The sequence below is a fragment of the Rhea pennata genome, chromosome 15 (genome assembly GCF_028389875.1).
Source record: "Rhea pennata isolate bPtePen1 chromosome 15, bPtePen1.pri, whole genome shotgun sequence".
In the NCBI taxonomy this organism is placed as follows: Eukaryota; Metazoa; Chordata; class Aves; order Rheiformes; family Rheidae; genus Rhea; species Rhea pennata.
In genome coordinates this window covers 14,620,281-14,640,700 of record NC_084677.1, presented here as the reverse complement: position 1 = coordinate 14,640,700, position 20,420 = coordinate 14,620,281, and the positions used below count along the sequence as shown (strand labels likewise).

Below are 20,420 nucleotides of genomic sequence, written 5' to 3'. Positions count from 1 at the left end.
TTGAAACTCACAGGTGCAGTATGAATACTTGAGTTTCAAACCATATCTTAAAAACAGAAGAAGGGGGAAAAAAAAAAGGAACAGCTGAAAGGAGCTGTTAAGCTGTTAAGGCACAGGCTCCTTACAGCTGAAGTCTGGGAAGAAGACTGTGCGTGGTCTGGTCAGCATAGATAGGTAAAAATGTGATGTCCCAGCCCTTTGCTTGCTAGTGAGCAAGGACAGGCACAAACAAGGGGGAGGATTTTCTCTCACTGAAGTGCATTGTCCCCGAGAGCCCACTTACTAGAAGGGGGAGGGAAGAAGGAGGGAAATTAGATTAAGTCACTGGGCTTCAGGCCCAAGCATTTCCTGCCCCCTTTTTTCTCCCCTTCCCCCCCCCCCCTTTTTTGTTTTTTTTCTTTTATGCACCAGTACTGCCTCGGTCACGTGCTCAGCTGTGCAAGCTTCCCCTGCGCCTATCTGCATGCAACAGGCAACTTGGCAAGGCTGCGTCTCGCCTTCGGGGAGTTCCAGGCCAGCAGGAGCCGAGCCGGGCCGAGCTCCCGCGGCAGAGCGGCACATGTGGAATAGTCCTGGCAGGGGAGTTTATACAGTGCTTGGGCTCGAGCCAGGTAAAGCAGGCAGTGCTTGCTTATCCCCGAGTTGTAGGAGCATTAAATTCGTACTTCCGTTATAGCGCACGGTTTCTTTCCATTATCCAGTTTGCTGGAAAATTACCTTGTGAGGAGATTGGGGTTTAAGACTTTAATGGATGATACAGCTTTCTAAGCAAGGGAATAAAGCTGCTGCTTTAAAGACCTCAAGTGGAGGAACTAGTGTTGGGGAGGAATGCGTGAGCTAATCTGCTGTGGGAAAGGAATGTCTGGTGAAATTGTGCAGATCTGTCACGAATGCAGTGGGCAGGCTGAGCGTGGATGCAAGAAGTGCAGAAGACCCACTGAACTCTTTCAGTTATCCTTTCAGTGTCCTTCCCTTTAATATTCCAAATATTTAATTCATTCTTTTCTTTAAAACGAAGTTAACATCCAGTTAACATTTTCCAACTGGGAATATGAGGAAGGAGTAAACTCCTAAAGCTGAAGGCCTATTCCCAGCGAGGATTCCATGCACGTTTTGCAGGTCTGGGATTTTGGGCAAAGACCTGCATGAACAGTGATGCATCCATTTTTTTTAAAGCCCTGGAAGGGAATTTGCAGAATCCCCAGAAAGGAAATCCGCCTTTTCAGCGAGAATGCTCATTTGACAAGCTGCCAGTTCTGAGCTAAGCCTCATTTAATAAAGATTTAGTCTGTGGGGACCTGTCAGTGGAAACTGAATTTGGTGAGTGTGTCTCATTCTTTTCATCACTGTAGTGCATAGAGGCTTTCAGCCAGCATTATGGAGAAACTAGGGATAAGAACATTCAATTTAGAGGACCCCCTTACCTCTGGGAATATTTCCTTGCTGTGTAAGATGGAGATTGCCGAGTTGGTAACAGCTGAGGGAATAAATGGATTTTTATTTGACTTTAACCCAATAGGACTCTAGTGTTCACTGCTGATTAGCATGGCTTAGATCTGCATTTGTGGGCAGAAAAAAAATCCAGCACAATTGTTAGGCAAATCCTTTGTGCTAGATGCTTTCAAACTCTTTAGTTTGGTTTGTGAGATGAGATGCTGTAATGAATGCTAGCACCTGCCCTGCTGTAACCTGTGGAAGTTGAGGAGCGTAGACTTAAATGCAGTATATATTCAGGCACGACTCTTGACAGGACTCTGGGGATGATTCTGTTATTTATTGGTTATTGCAACAAATGAAACATCAGCAAGATGTGTTGTCTTGGTCTCTGCACTAGTGGCTTCTGTGAATTGGATCAAATATGAAGACTATGTTGAAAGCTTTTATGAAATGAGGGATCAGAGTGTTAGTACAGAGGAAATGATAAATTTTTAATCAACCTAGTCTTACTGTCACGTATTGCCTGCACAAGAGTACTTGAGAAATTAATCTGAACCAGCGGAAGGAATAAATTCAAAGCAGATCAAACCACTTGAAATGTGCTAAAGTGAATTAAACTACACTGAGTTAAAGCCATTCTAGTTAAACTATGTTATACCCCTGTGTGAACACCCGTTTGTAATTAACGTAGCCTTAGTTCACAGCTGTCATGTCAGCCAACTTAGGAGCGCCCCTTCCTGTGCAGATAGCGTCTTCCCAGTATTGCAGAAGCTAGACTGTTTACGTAACCAGCCTGGTTAAACAGATTTGAGCAATCTCGTCATGTTAGGAGATGTTTCAACTGTTTTATTCCTATATCTGCTGTATTGCCTTTAGGTGATATAAAAATAATGACACAATCCTTGGCATTTTCATTTTCCAGAAACACTGTCAATAGCCCAAAGAAACTAGAAAAAAAGTGTTGGCCTATATCACTGGTCCAATGTGGACTTGCTCTTAATGCATATATCTGCAGTCTCTTGCACTTCCTTACAGCGTGCTTGCTCTGGGAGATGCGGGTATAAGCAGATGAGACCGTGGAACCTGTACGCTGTTTCCATGGTGCTCTTCCTTGCTGCTGAGGGATCCTTAACAAAAGAGAATACATCTTGGTACCGTGGGAAAAGGCTCTTCCACAACATGTTTCCTGCTCAGCTGCACTTCTCTGCTGTGGTGAATACTGTAATTGGCCTGGGAAGGCCTGTCCCCCAGGCAGAGGAGATGTGGATGGTTTAGTGCTGAGGTCAGGCAGTGGTTTCCACATCCTTTCCTTCCCCTCCCCCCCTTTTTTCCCCCTCTCTCCACTCTCGATTTAGATTTGCCAATACGTAGTTGACTTCATTCCCTACCAAGGTCTGCTTCCGTCGGTAGCGGCTGTGGGATGAATGACATCCTGAGAGGCTTAAATACCCTGACGTACGCTAATGAGACTGTTCGCCGATGTGTGGCACTTTTCACTGGAAGGGTGATAGAAAAATGGAGGCTCTGAGTGCACAGCACGTTCAGAACGAGTTGCTGAGGGTCAGAGTGTTTTGCTGTTGCCAGCCTTAGAAAGGAATCCATTTGATAGGATGTAATTACTAGCAATCTATGCGTCCATGAGCTACTTATATGTTCCAGACTGCAATAAAAGGTGTAGAAAGTAGTTTAGGCATGACTTTATCCCACAGCAGTCGCTTTTCTTGCTAAGAAGACTTCAGTCCTTCGTGGAATAAATAGATACGAGAGGTCCTCTGGCAGCAGCCCAGTTTGCTTCATTTGTTCTTCTGGGTGAACGTTTTTCTCTTCCCACACTCCTTTAACCTCTTCTCTCTGTTTTATTAGCACGTTCTCAAGTCACTGCATGGAAATCCAGAAGGAACATTTGTTGCAGATTGAGTGGAAAGCTTTCTTTTGGCAAAAGCTAACTTTAAGGTAAAACAGTAAATAGTTCATAATCTGGCAATGATTAAGCCAGCTGTGGTGTTCAGATGCTCAAAAGCTAGAGCTATTAGATTTTTATATTTTGTCCTGTGGGCTGAAACTGCTGAGTTTACGTTAAAATAATTTTTAAATTATTAATGGAAGATGAAAAGCATGAAGTTTTGCTTTTAAGGAACCACCTGAAGGCCTTCAGCTTTGCTCCTGAGTTTCTTCAAGAGGTTTTAGTGGACTTTCTGACTAGTACTAAAATAGCCATGTTATTCAGAAATAGCTGTCAGCTGTTCTGTGCGAATAGCTGCTCACTATGTCATGCTGCTGTGAGTACAGTTAAGGTCCAAGAAGTGTGATAATTGGAAGTCTGATAGCTTGAGGCTGGCAAAACTTGGAGCTAATAAACACATGGATCGTTCTGAGTTCGTGTGTATTCAAGGTTATCTTTCTAAACCTGTCCTGCCTGCCAGGACTTCTAGTGCTGGGTGAACTTCATGGCAGAGAGGAGGTGGTGGTGTGATTAGGATGAGTCCCAAGCCAGCGCTCCTTTGTACCATCAGGTGGGAGCAAAGAGCACTTAACATGACGTGAAACCTCACTCACTGCACATGAGCGCAGTCCAACACTACCCTCCTGCAGTACAACGCTGGATTTATTTTTTTTTAGGTTTTCCCTCATAAGGAAACTTATTCAAATGTGTCTTCTGTATCCCTTTTCTCACATCATTATGCAGACCACTTTTCCCCTTCAGGACTGTTCGCAATTGCAAGGATGGTTTCTTTTGAGGTGGCGCTTCCTAATGGGGGAGAATGAGATGGGTTTATTTGTGGATTCTAACTTCAGTTGCAGCTTCGGTAGCTACAATTAGCCTTCTAGGAGCATGGTGATCAGAATTATATTGAGGTAACTAACGACATGGATCGTGCATGGGAATCAGAACTCTGAAAGGGCTGAAACCGACTGTTTGGTATGGAGATTTTTCATCCTGTAGACAAGGCTGTGTGTCGATTAAGTCAGTCCACAGTAATGTAAGGCACCTTAGTAATAGATGATCTATCTCAGAGACTAAGAGGGATGCTGTACTGGAGGCTGACCTGCATATATGTTCTCAGATATAGTATCAGTGCCCTAACACCACGTGAGAGCTCCTGGGAATGCCTGATCAGCACTAACCAGCCCCTGGATATTTTTGTTGGGGGGTTGTTTTTGCCACGTCCCTTGTTCCTTTTGCTCATGGTACCTCCTTTTGCTGCTTCTTGCTTTGCTGCTTATCCCCATTGGGAGGGAAGGTACTGGGAATCCTGGCAACCGTACTGGAGCTGGGAAGGGCTGTTAATGCCGCAGCAGGCTGCCAAGCCCAGTCCCCGCGCGAGGCAGACGGAGTATTTTCAGGTGTCGTGGTGCCTTTCCAAGCTAGCAGTGCTACACACGTACTTCTCTATGTACTGTAGTTAACTTTTATTTTGAAAGTGCTTCTTAGCACTGTAGCTTCATCTCCTGCCAGTCTGGCTGATACCACTTGGATTGACGCTCATTTTCAGGGACTGCTCTGTCTCCACTTCTACCATTAGTGTTAGCACAGTGGTAAAATGTTGCTCCTCCAAGTTGTCTCCATTTTCCTGTAAGTATAGTTCATGCATCATTTGCTGTAAAGGTTCTGATAGTTCAGCAAATGTTAGAAGATGAATTGATGCTCTTCTGTGGCAAAAGGCCCAGTGCGTAGTTTTACATTCACTTGGGATAGCGTGGCCTTGGATAACCGAGTCCCGGATTTAGTGTTGCAGGATGAAATGTCTGAGGATTTTATCCAGCCTCAACCTCCTTTTTTAAATACTGTCATTTAATCCTGACAAGCAGGCACAGGCGTATCTTCGGTTCCAACTGGGCTTTCACTGCCAGCCAGTCTCTGGGTCCTAAACTGAGTCATCAGTCAGAAAGATTAGTATCTGCTCTGCTGGGTGATTTCACTTGTTGTCATGGCACGTATCCATTAATGGGAAACAAATATTCTCTGGAAAATGAAACACAGATCTTAGTGTATTGGTAGCCAAGTCCTTTTGGCTAAATTCTTAAATTAAGGCATAAATTTAAGTGTCCCTTCGGTTGTCTGGTGCATGGCAGGTATTTTTTTTCTGTCTTTATCTTATTCTTTTCTTTTTTTATGGGGGCTGTTCCTCTGCATCTGCAGTGTGGATTTTACACTGATAAAGAGTGGATGGGAGGCTCTTTTCAGCTGGCGGCTTCTTTCCCAAGGTAATGCCTTTTAGCAAGTACAGGAAGGTTGCGGGTGCGAAGAAAGAAGTGCAGGCAAGCAGTGTAGGAAAGCTTTGTATTACAGCAGGCTGAAGTGTTTAAAAAATAAAGAATCTCCCCAGGGAGCCTTGTATGCAGAGTGTGTTAGTTATATTAGTATGGAGTGCTTGTACATGGCAGGCCTTCAGAAGTGGGAGAGTTTGGTCTCTGAATGCAGCTTCCCTCTCGAAGGCCTCTTTCTGCTCGGGAACTCAAACAGTGCACTCACCATCTGGCGTAATCACGGGAAAGGGGCATAGTGCTTTTTCCCTCCCACTCCCACTTTTTTCTCTTAAAAATCAAAGTGCTCCATTCCTACAACGTGGAGTTTGTGCTGTTTAATCTGAAAAAGTCATACCTGCAAGCCTCCCTCCATCCTCCAGGTCCTTGGTGAGCTTTGAGTAGGTCTCCTAAGGCCGCAAGGTCGGCTTGCTACCATGCGGAATAGCTGTTCTGCCGCAGATGGCTTTAACCGGCGTGCATCTCATTACGTGTGCTTGATGGGCACTACGGTGGGTAAAAGCTGATGTTTGCTTGGCTGGAAAGTGTGTTGCAGCGTTGTGTGGCTCGTAGTGGAGCTTGCCAGGATGCTAACGCGGCTGGAAATACCTATGGAGCAGCTTGGCTGGGAGAGGGGGAGAAGAGGAGAAGAGCCTGCGAGGAGGAAGTTACTGCCAGGTCCCGCGAGAAACGTTCACAGCCTACGCCAAGGTCTTGCCGTATTTTAACTGCAGCATTCTTTGTTTCAGTCCTTGGACCAGGAGGTTGTTTAGTTGAGGAGAAAGTGTGTAAGTGCTCCTTAAGGAATTTCTGCATGGGGAGGAGAAGAGATACTGAATTAAAAAAAAAAAAAAAAAAGAACAGAGAGAATGAGAGAGAGAGGGGGGCACCCCAAACCTTTATTTTACCTTTTGCTGATACAGATCTGTTTGCAATTGCAATATTGAGACAGCAAGAGTTGATCTAGGCCCTTTCCAGATATCTAAGCCATTTTTAGTAAGTTTTCATTCATTCATCACCACTAGCCAGCCTTTGCCCCAAAAAGTTGATGAATAGATTATTATTTTTTTTTTCACATGGGAAGGAGTGACTGGATTTGATTTTAGCTGCTTATGTGTATGTGTGTGTGTGGAAATGAAATTGGTTTACTTTTTTGGTTTTTGGCCAGGGTTTTCTCAGCGAAAAGAAATTGGAATGGAGTTAAATGGAACTGGAATGTGCTTAAACACTTATTGCTTCCCTGTCCTCCTAGGGAATGTCTGAATAGAAATAGATGTAATAAGATAACTAAACTTGTGACCACTTCAAACCAGGATGTCTGTAGCATTTGCTGTTAGTTTTACTCTATCTATATATATGGATGGTATATGAGGGATTTACCAGTTATTCTAGGCCTACCTAGAATAGAAGCTTTGCATGGGGATTTTTTAAAAATCAATCTCACACATGTATAATAAATTCCACCCCCTTTCAAACCCACTCATGCACTTGGATTTCTAATGAATAAGCCTGCATATTTATTCATGCAGATTAAAGAACTGCACAGATAGAGGCAGCTGGCTGAACTTTTTTTGTTTTTTTTTTTCTCTTTTCCTCTTTTTTTTTTTTTCTAAATCTGCTGACCTCTGGTAAAGGGGAAACCCTCCCTGATTCATTTAGGCTGTTTGCAGACTTGGGTAGACAAAATGGCTCAGCTATTTACAGTTTAGGCACAGAAGCTGGTTTTGTGGAGCGGGGATAGGGAGGGGGAGAGAGGGAAGCTTATTGCCAAGTCCTCAAGCATTTGGGGTCCTGAGTAACAGCCTCTGCTATGGACACAGTGTGGTTAAATGTGACAACGGTGTTTTTTGTCTTCCCCAGGCCCTGTTGCTGTTGGGTGGCATTGCTCTTTCCTGCCTTGCTCTGGACCTTCTCTTCCTCTTGTTCTACTCGTTTTGGTTGTGCTGCCGCCATCGGAAGAGCGAAGAGCATTTAAATGCTGACTGCTGCTGTACAGCCTGGTGTGTGATCATCGCCACCCTCGTCTGCAGGTGAGGTTGCTGCATGAAAGGGATCTTGCCTGTTGCTCGGGGTGGTGTATCCTGTGCATATATTTTGTAGTTGGTATGCTGTGTTTGTAGCTAGTAAATGTTGGCAGTAATCCTCCTTCTGCTCACTATATGTGTATTTTACATATCTGTAATATATCTTCTTCCTTTCTGTAACATACTGAACTACCTAGTGGTTCGAGCAATATGAAAAGGAGTTGGTGATGTCCTGCTCTTCGTGCAAGTGGTTAACCAAGGTCTCTGAGTCTTTGGGAGCTCATCACTTAGCTAAGATGGATACAGTTCAAATATTTAGCAGGTCTAGATGGGATTTGTTAGAATCTAGCATCCAAAATGAATGAATGTATGGATTATGAAGAAGGGCACAGATTTTTGTTTTTTTTTTTTCTTTTGATTGCGAAGTGTTCATATTTGACTGAAAATGGACTTTTGGAGCTTGCAGTCAATGTAGGATGCTCCTCTGTTTCATTATCTGTACTAATGTGCTGTCTCCAAGGGTTGCTAGTAATGCTGCTAGTGTCAGCAATGTTTTATGTTATCACTGAACAGCAGGAACTCTTGGAGGTGAGATGAAAAGAAGCGTTGCTGAATAGCACAAAATGTTAAGTGATTAGTAGAGAACATGAGCAAGAGAAGTTAAATGAAGAGATTTTAGGTTTTATGTCTGTGTTGCTCTGGGTTTTTTGGTCAATGCAGACAAGGATCACATTTCTCTGAAAGATAGCAGTAGCACCAGTGAAAGCAGGAAAATGTTTGCAGACTTCTGAAAAGAGCCTTGAGCTTAGTTTGTTTTGACTTGGGCAAAATTAGTACTCTGAGATCCATGAACTAACGTAAATAAAGATGTATGTCTTGAGATTGAGCTTTGCCTTTCTTGAATAAGAATCACTGATGCTTGGAGTTGGCAACTAGGACAACCATGCCCTAGCCTGGGGTGTCATGTCTGAAAGCAAACAAGCATGTTGATTTTGACCAGAAATATGCAGTTATGCAGCATCAAGGTAGCATGTATCACCTTTCTTTCTGCTTCTGTTTTGATAAATTTTTTGGGGAACAGTTATTAAAAGAAAAGAAAGTGACTGCCATTTGTGCACAACTCCTTTAAGGGAATTAGCTCATGTTTAATTTGATTTTTTTTTTAACAGACTGAGTGAGATTTGACTTAGTGAATCCGCAGTGAACAGTATGATTAGAAACCTGAGAATTGTGCTAACTAGGATGTGTAGGGATGAGGATGAGCTTGAGCAGCCTCATTGTCCAGAAAGGAGATACGGAAAAGACTAGTGCATTTTGTAGTGTCTCATGGCTCGCTACTTCTTTTTATCTACCAATAGGTGGTGGAATTGGAATGTGTCCTTTTTGGAGGAGAACATATTCCTTGAAGGCCAGGCTTAGTTGTTCGAGGATTAGATTGTGCTGTTAATGCCTTCTCATATTTGCTTTGTTGAGTCACATACTTAAAAGAGTAGGAAAGCCCTGAGGTGCTAGAACCAGTACAGCAGAGCAGACATTACTGTGTTGTGAGTTTAGAAAGCTGGGAATGGCTTTGCCTGTAGAGGCAGGGCTTAGTGGTAAGGACGAGAGCTCATGTATTGGCAAACAGAGCCTTCTTTGCAGAGAGCTCCTATGTGCCTTGCTGGCCACAGATAAGTGCCTGGAGTGGAAAGGCAAAATAGAGAATAACTTGCATAGAAGAAATCTCAGCCTCAGTCACCTTTATTGTTAGTGATTTCAGGAGCTTCAGCTACATTCATTCCAATCCATTGAAAGTGCTGTGGTCCTAACCCTTCCTTACAGAAGCTCTAACTGATGCTATTTATAGCTGTGCTGCTGCTACAGGCTCCTGGTAGCTATTGTTAAGCTGCATATGTGTCTAAAGCAGCTGCTGCAGTGTGGAGGTTTTGTTTGTTTTTAATTGTATGAAGAGTGAGAAGAAAGAATTCTGCACATTTCCCACGCATACAGAGACAACTTAAATCGAAGGTCAGCGTTTAGATTCTGGTAAACTTGATGCAACTCCTGGTCTGGTCTGCAAGCTGGAAAACTGCTTAGACTCCTCAAAGTCTGAACCGTTTCTGTTTTCGTCTGTGGTTGTACCCTGTTTGTTTCTGTTGCCATGAAATGGAGGGGTATCCATAATTTTAAGGTTCTACCTGAACCTGCAGGGATATTGCATGAATATTTGTCTTGTCCTTTTTTCTCTTAGCTTTTAAACTTCCATTCAGAAGTTGGCGCTTTTGAGCAATAGCGGGTTGTGGTAACTAAAGTGCTGTTCAAGTGCTGCTTGTTCTCCTGCAAAGCCCATGTTTTCTGCCTGTCCCACCGCAGCTGGACGCTACGGGGCATTCAAACCAGTACTGTTTTTCACTCTGTGTTCAGGCTCTGGCTGGGAATGCAGATATGGCTTCCTACAAGCATGAACTCTAACCTGCACTAGTAGGAAGTCCCAATTAGATATCAACAGCTAAAGTATTAGTCAGCTGGCTGTATCCTATCCTAACTATGCATTACACGTAACAGAGGTGCCAGACTGGCAGATGTTGCTCTGTTTCGGAGTGACAGGGAATAAAGGTTATTCTAAATGTCAGTCTGTAGCAGCAGGCTGACCTGCAAGACAGTTTGCACAGTTTGCAAGCTGGAGAAGCAAGGTTGCTGGGATGATGAAGTGGTGAGAGGTTCGAAACAACAGCTGGACTGGGCTGTCCAAGTGTCGTAAAGTAGAAGTGGATGCTAACTACCGTCTTCCTAGCTGAGAGCTAGTTAACTCTGGGTAAGTCCAGCCATGCTCAATACATGCTTATCTAGGTAGTACTTAATCCTGGAGGGCTGTTTGCATTGTGAATCCTGCTGAGTCCTCACTTTGTCGCTGTGGGTCACTGTTTCCTAATGACTCAGTATTTCCTGATGAGCACAAGGGAAAATACTGAGCAAGCAGGAAGACATAACTGGTTAACGGAAGTTCTCTAACAAAACAGCATCTCTAATGAGTCTCTCCAATATCTTTATCCACAAAGCTGCAGTAATGACCTGTGCAGGTTACTCCTTGATTGCCTAGTTTGTCTCTGGTCCTTACAGTTTGATCTGAGTCTTACAAGTAATTTCATCTTCAAATCTCTGTAGTTGCCACTAAAATCTGCAGAAGGTAGCTCAGCTCTGAAGGTGGATAAGGAAGTTTCTTTGAGGAAATAGCTGGGAAAGTAGGCTTTCACCATCCATTTGTACCCCTTTTTTCAAGTGCTAGTAATAGCACTTTCCTTTGGTGCTAAAGTGCAAGGTGGTAATTAGACAGACAAATTAACATTCCTCCTGAGAACACAAAGTCTAAAAAGGCCTCTCCTTATGAAGTTCCTGTAATTAAAGATGACTTGGTGTAGTTAGATTATTCATTTCTGAGGATGTGATGTGAATGGGTAGTGTTCATCTTTTCAGTCTGGTGATTGGATACCCACAGGGGCTTTCACTGTGTATGTGTTATAACTGGAAGATCTCTGTCAGAAGGCATGAATATGCTCTCTGGGCGGGATTGATGCCTCTGCTGTTGATGTCTACCTCTTGTAATCCAGAAAACAGTTTTCACAGGTAGTAGTGCAAGGAAATTTGGAATTAGTCTTGATTTACCTCATTCTGGCTCTTTACCGTGAGCTGTCCTAAGCCGCATGACCCTTGCGTACAAGCAATGTGAAGGCAGTGGCCTCAGTGAAATCCAGCAGTGAACTTTTCAGAAAAAAAGAGAGGGGAAATGTAAGTTTTTTTTTTTTTTCCTCCTGACTTGATGTCTTGAACCTTGCTGAAAAATTGTAGTGAAGCATATATATGCAACATGCAGTACTCGAAATCATGCTGTTGTATCGCTATGAGTATGCAGAAGTCCTGGTACGCTGCTGTTCTGTCTCAGGCCACGCACCTCTTTGAAGGGCTTGTGCAAGCGCACTGTCTCTCCCTGGTGTGTGTTTGTGTGTGTGCACCAATAACGATAGTGTTAATCTCAGGAGTGCAGAGTTTTCTTGTCTTTATAGATGTACATGCATGTATACACGCTCCAGGGTGACTGAGTGGCCAAGCTGTTTTTTAAATGCAGTGTTGGGCCCATGAGCAGTAAGAGTGCAAAAATGTGCCATACCAGCTGGGCAGATTGATTTTTAAGATTCTCATTTAAACTACTAGTGAGAAGAAAGATAGGGGAGAAATAGGATTAGCGGAAAGGACAGGAGACTAGCAAAAGCAGGTTTGGGAAGGAGAACTGAGGACAGGAGAGTGTGCAATAAGGAGGAGAGAGGTGCATGTATGCTTTAGGGAAAAACAAGAATAGCAGAAATAGAGATGAATTTCTTGTGGAAGTGTGGAAAATGTATTAGAGTATCTTCCAGAGGATACTAGGGTGGAAAAGCTGTGCCCTTCAGGAATGCTGGTCTAGTATCCACACTGCATGGTGGAAGTGCAGGCTTCCCCACAGTGTGATGGTTCCTTTTTATTTATTTTTTTTATTCCCTCCTTCTTGATCATATGACCTGCTGCATCTTAGCCTACAGAGCCTTCTGGGGTTTGTGCAAGAAACCATGTGATTTGTTCTGACCTCAAGGTCTTACACTGCAGGGTTAAGATGAGTTAATCTATTTTTAGTTTAAAAGAGTGAGCTTAAATAAAAGGAGCCCCTCTGTTTCGCTTTAATCAAAGGTAGTTAAAAACAAGTGCAAATCCTTAAATCTGCTTTAAACAATAGCAACTTATACCATCATAGCGTGTGTAGGCAGGGATTTGAAACAACTGTTAGATTTAGGTGAAGCCAAATGCAAGCAGAAAGCTAAACAGCAAGTCCTCTCCTCTCCCCCCACGGCCAGCTCCCCAGCTGCTTTGCCCCCTCTGCTGCAGCACAGCTCCAGGCAGCTGCAACCAGCATGCGTGCTGCTGCGCTTCGGGGACAGTTTCCTTCCCTCTAGTGTGGTAGAAAGGGAAACTCATGAAACTGTAAAGCTTGCTCCTGGGAGGAGGAAGGGCTGTGTAAGTGGTTCTTATCTGCACAGGACACAAATGCGGAATTAAGTTTTGCTGGCCCGTAATGGGAATAATTAATATTATGTGTAGTTCCCAGGAAACACATGATATTGTGAGCTGGCTCTCTGAATTGAAGAGCTTTTATCTTAAATCCTGTTGCTGTAGTATTTTGTTTCAGGAGTACTGACTGTGCCTAGGTGGCTAAGGGCAGTTGAAGCGGTCATTAATACGCTGCTGGACGGGAAGCCTGTGAGGACGGCTGCTGCAACAGCTCTGCCCTCAATAAGGCAGAAGAGTTTCAAGTCAGTTGCCTGTAGCTGGTAGCACTTTGTAAATGGTGCCCTTTAGTAAATGGGGTTATGTACCTTGCTGCATCTCATTTTTTGAGGACAAAACGACTACTGCCACTTCACTCTGAGTGCTGTTTCTGAACCTTTTCCACCACGCCACTGCTACTGTGCTGGGAATACTGAGAGCCAGCTAGCAGATTTTGGGTGCTTGCCAAGACTTTGCTGAAAGAAATAGGGTTCTAGTAGCTGTAAAAAGCTGAACAAAAAAATGAGTCTCAAAATGAAGGAGTCAAATCTGCATCTTCAGTGTAAAGAATGTCCTGGAATTTATTTGGTGTCAACACACCAGACACAGCTGTTAGACTCTGCTGCTCTGGACAACGGAATGATCTGTCTGAATTTGTTTGCTCTGATAAGACAAGGGGAAGTTGAAGGCAGAGGTTTGTAATTACCATGATGGGCTGCTGAATTGCTGTATCTTGAGCATAGCTCTGGATCTCTGATCTGTTGTTGTGTTTTCTTCTAGCTAAATCTGCATCCTAGGCATGCAGTATCTGGCTGCAATAATAGCTGCAACCAGGGAGGAATGCAGAGGGCTTTTCTCTCTTTAATGACCAGTTCCATTTGCATTATGGAAATGCTTCTGAGGAATGCTGTTCATGAAGAAAGACTGAATTCTTGTAATAAGACTAAATGTTTTAAGAGGTGCATACCTGCTACTGCTTTCTGCCTATGATGTAGGATGGCTGCTTCCCCTGGAAGACTTTTCAGCTGAGATTTTCATGGGTCAAGCCCTCTATAACTTAAGGATATTTGATTATTGAAAAAAAGCATGAGACTGACACAGATTTTTGTAGCTGCTCTGCTTCCGGTGTGTGATCTTTACTTTTATTTTTTGCATGCCTGAGGAGAAAGTAGAAATGCAGCCAGGTTAACTATGTTGTTCTGCTCAATCCCATTGAAGTGGAGGAGACCAGGGAAGGGGGGATGGACACCCTTGTTTCGCGGGAGAGGATCTACAGCTGAACTAGTCGTTTGGACGGTATAGTGGTGTATTCTGGTGGTTGCCAGAACCTGTTATCTAGACAAAGCCCCCTCTGGCCGGTCTGCTTGGCTTCATTTGCCAGGAGAGAGACTGGGATCGAGGGGGAAGGAGTGCTGAATGTCCTTCAGTGACTCTTTCTGTTAAACAAAGGTGCTCCGTGGACTTATTCTGAAAGCTGTTGTTTGGCTTGTGTCCTTCCCCCCCTTTTTTTTTTTTTTTTTCCCCTTGTACCTCCTTCAAACCACCTCAGTAAGGGCAGTGCTGTAACCTGAGCAGAAGGTTGCGAAGATGGTTTATCCAGAATAACTTTAGGTCTATTCCAAAAAACAAACAAACAAACAAACAAACAAACCTCCCTTTCTGCTGTCACACACGCGCAACCTTGGAGTCTTAGACCTTCCTAGAAAAGACTCCGGGTACTCTGAAACCAAAAAAATTGTGTCTTGGTGATGTTTGCTAGTCCTGAGTTTAGTGGTGTGACCCTTTAACAAGTTCTTTCCTCCTCTGTTACTAACAAAAATGGTCTTGGGAAGAGGAACTGTGCCTTCCTGTGGCAATGCCTTAATAGAAGAAGTGTTGTTGACTTCCATGAGATAATCTCCAGGTTATTATTTGCAGGATCTTCCTCATTTAAGTGAGGCTTAAGCTAATATGGTTTACTTAATAATTGAGACAGATTGATATGTGTGGACAGTTAGGGCAAATCAACTGATAGGTGGTAATTTGCTAAGTTGCTGGAGTTGGAATTGTGTCTCTGAGCTTGAAATTCACTTGCTTTAAAAATAAATAAACCTTTTGTAAGAAGGCCCAGTAAATGTTTAAGCCTGGTTGACCAGTACTCTAAGTTAGTGCAACACAAACACTTCTAATGGGAAGACAGATGATGTTTTACATGTTTCAGAGTGGAGGAAAGATGGCATGGAAAATGGATCTAGAAGAACCACCACAATGGAGAAGTACTTGGTGTGCGTTCTGTGTGTCCTATTTTTTAAAAATGTAATCAGTCAATCTAGTCCATGTCCTATGGAGAGGAGTTGTGAGACCCCTGGCACAGCAAGGGTAACTCTCATTCCTGTTGCAGGAGCAATTAGCAAACAATTTGGTGGCTGGATTTCTGATTGCCCCATGACTAGGTCTCAACTTTCTTAACAGTTCTTTAACAGATTTTCATTACTAGACTATGAATGAGACACACACATTGAGAAGGGGTGGTGTGTCTTGCTCATCATATGGATGCTATGCAGAGAGTTGGTGCCTATGTGGAAAACCTGAGAGAATGTTTACAGATGAATCTTTTTTAATGGTTGCTGGGGAGCATAACTACCCCAGATCCCCTTTATGGAGATATGCAGCTCACTTTTCTGTGGAAGGTGCTGAAGAGACTATGAAGGGTGCTATAGAGGTAAGCAGAGCATGTATGGATAGCTTTTTAGCTTTAACCTTACCTTTTCTTGCTGTTCTGTCTGCAGTGCTGGAATTGCTGTTGGCTTCTATGGAAATGGAGAGACCAGTGATGGCATTCACCGGTTGACGTACTCGCTGCGCCATGCAAACCGCACTGTGGCAGGTGTCCAAGACCGGGTAAGCATGAGGGGAGACATGTTAGCAAATGGGGAGTGTGCAAGTGAGCAGATTTCCTTAGCATCTCTTCTCTTGGTTCAGGCTGTACTTGTTTTCTGCCCCTTTTTGTTAGACTCTGATCTTAGAGATGTGCTAAAATTTCCATTAGTGGAGTGTTGTTTTCTTCAACTCTTCTAAAAATATCAAAGCAAACACAGCTTGTTAGATGAAGTCTTCTCTTTGCGATTGTGCTTAGTTTAAAAACAGCTTCTGATTTGTACTGCTCCATATCCGGAAGTGGAGGGAGGCCAAAGCAGAGAAGTCTCTTAGTAAAATAGCATTTTAACATAATTGGCTGTTGCTGTGCTGTTGTTAAAGACTTTCATGGTATCATTCTACATCCCTGATAGCTCTATGTACTAATCTTTTGGTACAACATTGCCTTTAGTAAATGGCCCTCCACTAGACTTAGTTGTAGCCATTTTTATAATCTGTTTTAGGAGCAAAGTGAATGAATCTTAAGAGGAAGGGGAAATAAAGATTGCATTCCCAGCCCTAGTGGCTGTGTTCTAGGTCTATGCTGTTCTGTTGTGTTGCCTATCTTGATACAGAAAATGGCTTTGAAAGTAGCTTATAGTGAAAATACAGGCAGGCGATTAAAATGAGATAGTTACTATGCCATAAGAATTCTTACTTGTCCAAAGAGCCAGTATAACATACTGCAAAATTATCTGCATGTGCTTAAGGCTCAGCTGATGTACCATGATTGGACTAATTGCCAACAATGAAGTTTATGGATGCTTAGAAGTTGCTTCTAAATGTGTAGCAGTCTGAGCCGACTAGGACAGGATGAATCCTTTTTTTACTTTCTTGACTTCCTTTAACCCCAAATTTTTTTTTTGACTGCTGTACTTCAGGTACTGGATACTGCATTGGCCCTGAACCAAACAGCGGAACCAAACTTGTTGATCCTGGAGGAGATGTTCACAAAGCAGACAGACTACCTGCATGTTATCCAGAAACTGCAGGGTCTCTTGGATAATCTAGTCAGGCAAACAACTGAGATCCCTTTTTGGAAGAATGAAGAGCTCTCTCTGGAGGAGCTGGCAATTCAGATCGACCTCTATGACTGGTACAGGTGTGTAGCATATTGCAGCATAGCAGACTTGGTATCCATTGTGGCTAGTGTTTTGCAACAACCATGTAAGCGTTCTGGGTGGCTGAGCCAAAGGCTTATTTCATTACTGTGGGTGCACTTGGCCCACCCCGCTGATTCATTTTGTAGAGCAAAACTGCATACAGTTTAAATAAACGCGGCAACAACCTTTTTTTTACTGTGTTCATCACCAGCTGAACGGAAACTTAGTAAAAAGTTTATGGTTTGTCTACTCGGAGAAGATCCCCCCCCGTGGAGAGAGCTGCTCTAGTGTCCTAATGTTGTCTAGTGCATTGCAGTTTGTACAGCGTATTTGTTAACTACATAGAGCAGGATACTGAACTTGCTTCCTTGTGTTAACACTCCTCCCCAACATTCCTTTTTATTAAACTTGTTCAGTAGAAGATTGCATTGAGAGTATTCCACCAATACAGATGCTTCAGTTATTTTACATTTGTGGATGGATGTTTCTAACAGACATCTAGAAAGTTCAAGAAGTTAAACTTTTTTCCCTGATGGTGTCCAATCTGCATATATCTTTACATTAGAATAAGATCAGTAATCTCTTCGCTGAACAACTGCATATGCTGGTCGTGTTGTGTGAATTTTCTTACCTGTCTGGACTCCAGACCTGCAAATATTCAGAGCTCTCTGTAGATTAATCATTAGTGATGGCTTTTACTTGAAGAAAAGAAAGGCTGTTTTTACTATGAGTCATTCTAGCTACTAGATCTGAGCCTTTTATATACCAATTTTTCTTTTCAGACCATGTTTTTTTTATTTGCTGCAGGTGGCTGGGATACCTAGGCCTGCTCCTGTTCCACGTCCTGATATGTTTGCTGGTGCTCTTTGGGCTTATAAGAAACTCCAGGGCCATTCTTATGGGGTAAGTCCTGGTCCAGGTATAGTGCACAATAAAGGCCAGCAGAATGCCTGGTAGTTTAGTGCTCTGGACTGCTGTCAGATGATTTCATGAACTTCAGAGCAGCTTAAACTTGGTTCTTAATTCAGAGAGACTTTGTAGAGCATAGCTCTTTGGTAGGATTAGAGCTACATCTGATATATGTTCACAGAAAGGTTCTTGAGCTGTAACACTCAATGATATTGGTGTCTTTTGCTTTAGCATCAAGATGATAAGGAACTCATCTGGGCAGAGTCTGCCTTCTTCTGGGTAGCATGAGTAGCCTTAGCTTGCCTGGGAAGCAGTTGGGAGACAATTACTGTGAATATTTCTCTTAAATTAACAGACTTTAAAAATCTCCCTTTAATTCTGTACAGTTGTGAAGAGAGGTGTTAATAGATGATAAGCATTGCATGTGGTTATACAACCTGGTAGCATGCATTTTATGTCACGATCTGTTCTTGTTTACCTTTGGCTGTCACACCTGAGATGTTAAACGGAGAATAAGCAATGGTTCGTACAGTTACGAGGAGGAGTCTTGTTGCCATGGTGCTGCAGTATTAATTCACATCTATTTCTTAAGAAGTACTGAAAATGCTGCCATGCTCAGACCCCATTACAAGAAAAATTATTCCTCTCCCTATTTTGTAGCTTGGTTTAGCTTGGCATATTTGGCAAAGACCACCTGTATCACAAACATAACATTCTGACAACTGACATGGCCAAGTTTATCCTGGTATATGGTGATGCCATTAATAATTGGAGTGTATATTCAGACTTGTTATTTGCCAGATGACTTCATACCTGGCAGGTTATAAAGACAAAAGTCCAAGTGTATGCACAGATGGTAAGCCCAGAGTTTAAATTAGAATCTCATTTGCTCTTAGTCAGAGGTTCAAATTAAGGCATTCCCCAAAGGAAGCACATAGAATAAAGAACCAAGTGTATCGCAGCCAAGCAGGATGGTGAAGTGCCAGTTTTAGATCTTGTAGCCAAGCAGTTGGTTACTGACCCAGTCATCTTCATTTAAAATAAAACAACAACTGTGTCGTGTTGAGCTGATTACCATACTCAGCTGAAGGCACCAAGCCGTGATGTCCTTATGTCACAAAGCCACAGAACCTTGCTGGTCCATGACTGATAATTTTTGCATGCGTTCGGAAAAAGCTTAGTAAATTCTTTAGCCATCTTATCCCAGAGTGCTACACAGAGCTCAGTTTTATGAACTTTCATGAATTCTACAAGATGAACCACAGATCCATTAACAGAATGGAGACTCCTCAGAGTTAAAATAAGTTGATAAACTGAGGAATAGATCTTATTTTTTTAATGTAAACCGATAGCATCTATTTATTTATTTATGTAAAGCTCTAGTCTGCCGTAAGACATGAATTTAGTGGAAGACATGTGCAGACGTGTCCCTCACTGAGATGCTTGCAGTAGGTTTGAATTAAGAATATCTCATTTATAAATAGATTTTTATTTTGTTTTCTTGGGGGGTTGGGAGGGGAAAGAAACCTACTTATATTTCAAAGTCTGAAGTGAAAGGCATCTGTGATAGAGCAACCCTCTACTCTGAAAGTAGGGATGCATACAACGATACTGCTCATTAGTTTGTGTTCCCATACCTGAAGGATTTGAGGAGCATTTTTGCCTAAATATCTCCAGCACTCATGTTGATGCCAAAGATGAAGACCTAATAGGCTGACTGGGGAAGTGCAAAGGCCTTTCCCACTGGTGCACGCGATCTAAATGTCACTGAGACCTCTGCTCCTTTCATCTATTCCTTGTGTGACTGTCTTGGCTTAATAGCAGACATTTCCCACTATTTCTGCCAGTAATGAGGTCCAGATGTCAGAATGAAATTTTAAGTGCGTGCAGGGAAAAAAATCTGCCTTTTAGAGATGCACTCACGTGGCTGTAGTAGATATTTAAATCGTTGCTCTGAACTGCTTGCCTGTGTTTCCTCCCGGCTGTGTGGGGTGCTTAGGTGCTGTTCACATATCTGCAGCTCTGAAATGAACTCAGGTGTCCTAATACAGACTATTTCTTCCCACCTTCTGTAGCCATACAACGCTTACATCCTGATAACCTCATTTATTCTGAAAACATAGGTATTTGCCGAGGTTTGGATCAGTATGGCTTTGTTTGGATATGGGACATTTTTCTTTGAATGACGTTGGACTTAAAAGCCAGAATAAGAATAGTGGAAGTGATAAAACTTTAGTAAGCCCTCTGCCATCTGCCTTCCCTAGAGCCACCTCTGTGTCTTTGCACCTTTGGCTTCTTTCTGATGATCTGCTAGGAGCATACTGAAGACTTTCCTTCCACACTCTTCTTCCTCCCACTACCATTGCAGTGCGAGATGATATGGGAACCAACAACTGGGCATAAGCATTTCCAGTTGCTGCTGTTCACAGCACATAAAGTGGGATGGTTTATCTGAATTTACAGTGGTTGATAATTTTGGGGGTTTGGTCATTACTTTGCATTATAAACAATACATTTTGTCAAAGCATGTGGATGCTTGAATTAAAGCCTGTACATCTGCCATCTGTCTGTTTTCTACAGGGTGTGCTTGCTTGGGGTGTTTGCCCTGATTGTCAGCTGGGGATCCTTGGGTCTGGAGTTAGCTGTTGCTGTGGTAAGTGGCTCTGATCCAAATCCAACTTGCCCTTTGCTGCAAGTTTATCAGGCACAGGGATAAGTATCTACTGGTGCATATTACAGTGTGCCTGTTTTATGG

The 20,420-nt window shown here is 42.9% G+C and overlaps 1 protein-coding gene across 2 annotated transcripts in view; it reads left to right on the top strand.

The window, feature by feature from the left end:
• The window catches only part of TTYH3 (tweety family member 3), an 80,144-nt gene that overhangs the window by 34,090 nt on the left and 25,634 nt on the right, over positions 1-20,420 (top strand). For both annotated transcript variants that reach the window (XM_062588110.1, XM_062588111.1), the window contains exons 2-6: positions 7,543-7,712; positions 15,527-15,638; positions 16,535-16,755; positions 17,564-17,659; positions 20,246-20,318. In XM_062588110.1, coding sequence (XP_062444094.1) covers positions 7,543-7,712; positions 15,527-15,638; positions 16,535-16,755; positions 17,564-17,659; positions 20,246-20,318 — 672 coding nt within the window. The remainder of the gene's footprint in view (positions 1-7,542; positions 7,713-15,526; positions 15,639-16,534; positions 16,756-17,563; positions 17,660-20,245; positions 20,319-20,420) is intronic.